Source organism: Bison bison, unplaced genomic scaffold (genome assembly GCF_000754665.1).
Source record: "Bison bison bison isolate TAMUID 2011002044 unplaced genomic scaffold, Bison_UMD1.0 scf7180017864374, whole genome shotgun sequence".
NCBI classification, from domain to species: Eukaryota; Metazoa; Chordata; class Mammalia; order Artiodactyla; family Bovidae; genus Bison; species Bison bison.
Genome location: NW_011494946.1, coordinates 4495108 through 4498354, shown reverse-complemented (window position 1 = coordinate 4498354; position 3247 = coordinate 4495108). Strand labels below are relative to the sequence as shown.

Below are 3247 nucleotides of genomic sequence, written 5' to 3'. Positions count from 1 at the left end.
GCGTGGCAGGCAGGTTCTTCACCCTCTGAGCCAGCAGGGAGGCCTGACCAAAGCCCACACCTCAGGATCTGGTGGTTGTGTTTGCAAATATGCGAGGAGGAGGGAATGGGGCCTGAGAGTTGACCCTGAGTGCTGGTGGCCATGAGCTGCCGCGGGGCCTCCTGGAGTCCCCACCTTCAGCACTTCACAGCCACCTTCCACAGTTTAGAAAAGCCCCCAACCCTGCTGAATCTTCATCCATACATCAGTCCTGGAATTATTCCTGCCTTCTTCCACAGTTACTGATGAAGAACCTCCTATGGGCTGAGAAATTACTGGATGATGGGGAGACTAGTATAAAACCCCATGTTTATTGGGTGCATTATTATCCCCATTCTACAGATAGGCAAACTGAGGCACAGAGAGGTGTTAGAGCAGTGAAGGTGCTAGGTCTGCCCCTGCTCTCGGGGAGCTTAGTTCCCGTATGGCGGGTAGACATACAACGAAGAACGACCTGATGACTTAATCGTAATTGTGGTGGCATGTTAGAGAGGAGGTGGGAGCTTGTCTGGGGAAAAGGTATGGAAAGAGGTTGAGGGATGGCTTTGAAGGACCTAGAGACAGGCCAGGCCTGGAATGAAACAAGCGGGGCCTCGAGGGCTGGAGATGTGGGGGTACACTCCCGGAGGCCCTGGATACACCCTCTCCTGCCCCACCCTGGGCCCAGAGTTTGGAGAAGGCTAGAGGGAGGTGCTGGCTCCCGACTGGAGCAAAGATACTTCATTCAGCAAGAGGGAAAGCTGGGGGTTTGGGAATGCACGCAGGGGAACTGAGAGTTGGGGCTAGGATGATGGGAGAGAATTTCTGACTATTTTCTCAGTAAAATCCCAGACAAGATCGTCATCTGGGAGTGAAGCCAGAGGAGGGGACACGGGCAGTTTGAGGACAGGAAAGAAAGCCTGTGTTCAGGACTGGCAGAGCCCACCACGGCCGTCCTAGGGAGGCCCCCCGAGACTCGTGGGCATCGGGAACTGTGGCACAGCTGTGTGTTCTGCTCCAGCGGTGGGCTGCTACTTGGGCAGGGGGGTGGCATGGGTGGTGGGTGGACTTGACCTGAGCTGGGGTTTAGCCGGGTGAGCACAAGGCAGGGAGAGAGGGGATAGGCGGTGGGCGGAGGCTGGCAGGCGGAGAGGGTCATGATGGCTCAGAGGATGCAATTCGAGGGGAAGAGGGACACGGGGACTTAAAGGCGCTGATGAACACGGAAATAGGCTTCGGAACCGAACGTCTCCTCGGGGAAGCAGGGCTGGGCGAGGACGGGCCATCTGAGGAAGAGAGCGGGAAGTTTTCCAAGGTGGTGTTTTCATCACTGGTGTCAAGGTCGGGAGGATGACTAAGGGGGCGAACGGCTGGCAGGGGGGATGCATCAGAGGAAAAGTGCAAAGGAGAGGAAGGAGTCAAAGACTGGCAATGCCAAGGGTGGGGTGAGTCCTCTGGATCGGTCCTGAAACTGTGATTACAGAGCCAGAAAGAAAGAGGGAGCCAGGGGCTAGAAACTTCCACAAGTCAGAGGAGATCACCTGGGGATTGTTAGATGATGGGACCAGAGATGTGCTGGGGTGCTCTGGTTTGAAAGCATGAACTTCAAGGGAGCTGGGACGTTGGCACGTGGAAGGATGGAAAATGGCTTGAAAGTGGAGATGGGAGACAGGGAGGGCAATGGTGAGAACAGAGCGGCTCCACTTGGTGGGGCTGAAGGGGAGACGCGGCCCTCAAGGCGGACCCAGTTCCAGAGTTAGGGCGAGGGGCTGAGGGAAGGTCAGAGAAGAAGGTGCGGCACTGATGGTGGAGCGTGAACTCCGGAGGGCCCGGCGGGAGGGTGTGAGGGCCCACAGGCACAGCCTGGGCTGGGACGGGGGCTCAGGACAGCCCAGAGCAGTCCAGGGAGAGAGGAAGCGGGTGAGAGTTGCGTCAGAGACTGAGACGGCCCATGGTCCGTAAGGTCATTGTTCGGAGGTGAGAGGGAGAGTGCTAACAGCTCCGTAGTAGTGATTCATGCGTTTTTAAGAAATGATTTCCATTTGTAATCCTTTGATTGCAAAAGATGATAAAAAAAAAGTCTTAAACACACCCTTGGTTGCAGTTTTCCTGAAACTATCACCAAATGCCCAGCTCTTCGGTCTCTGCCCACCAAGACTCCCAGCACCAGGGTGAGGTAAGGAGGGGCAGGGAGTGTTGAGTCTGCAGCTGTGCCTGAAGCCACCCCTCCAGGCCAGGGCCCTCTCAACATCCACCCAAGACGCCAGCCTGAGTGTTCGGGCCGCGGTGCTGACTGGAAGCTGTGCGGGAGCTCCAGAGACTGAGCTGGTGGAAATGATCCGGTCACCCTTCCCCTCCTCCTGCCCAAGTCCATCTTTCCCCAAACACTCTTCCTTAACGGGAAGGAGAAGACACTAAGGAGGAATTTTATATTCAGGATCCCAAGCAAAATTTTAGGATTTTTTTTCTCCCTTATCTCTAGAACTAGTACATTTTCTTGGGGACAGGGATTCTTTCCTTGGGGAATTCTGTCCTGCTTTAAAAGGGCCCATGTTTGGGAATTTCCTGGGATTTTGGGCTTTCACTACTGAGGGCCCAGGTTCGATCCCTGGTCAGGGGAATGGAGATCTGGTACCTTGCACGGCGTGGCCCAAAAGCAATTCGTGTGCCTCTGGGGAGGTTTGCAGGGCAACAGCTCACGTGCCACAGTGGGCAGCTTTGTGCTGGGCCAGGAACCATAACGATCACACGTGGGAAAGAAACTAGGTGAAGTTATAGAAACCCCAGATGCAACAGAGATGCAAGAATCCAACAAACTGGGCCTAGAAGGAACACCCAGGCCCAGGCGAACAGCCTCCAAGCAGCCCCCCACCCCACAGCTGTTCATTGCGCGTCCACAGTAAAGAGACTGCAGAGGCGGCTGTGGCCTGCAGGGGCCTTGGCTGAATATCCTGGGGGCACACTTGCAGGCTGTGGCCTGCAGGGGCCTTGGCTGAACATCCTGGGGGCACACTTGCAGGCTGTGGCCTGCAGGGGCCTTGGCTGAACATCCTGGGGGCACACTTACAGAGCGTGCCCAGCTTTACAGCGTCATGAATCAGAGTGACCCCAGTGAGTGATTATACCCGATATTCAGGAGGACACACGCGTGCACACACACACATACACACACGTCAAAGCACCGGAGGCCAAGCCTGTGAAATCTGTGACTGACCCTGCATTCCAGGCC

At 55.9% G+C, this 3247-nt stretch overlaps 1 protein-coding gene across 1 annotated transcript in view; it reads left to right on the top strand.

The window, feature by feature from the left end:
* The first annotated feature begins 1234 nt into the window (after positions 1 to 1234).
* The window catches only part of GALNT15 (polypeptide N-acetylgalactosaminyltransferase 15), a 116718-nt gene continuing 114705 nt past the window's right edge, over positions 1235 to 3247 (top strand). Inside the window, exon 1 of the mRNA XM_010856752.1 lies at positions 1235 to 1359. Within this exon, the coding sequence (XP_010855054.1) occupies positions 1235 to 1359 (125 nt within the window). The remainder of the gene's footprint in view (positions 1360 to 3247) is intronic.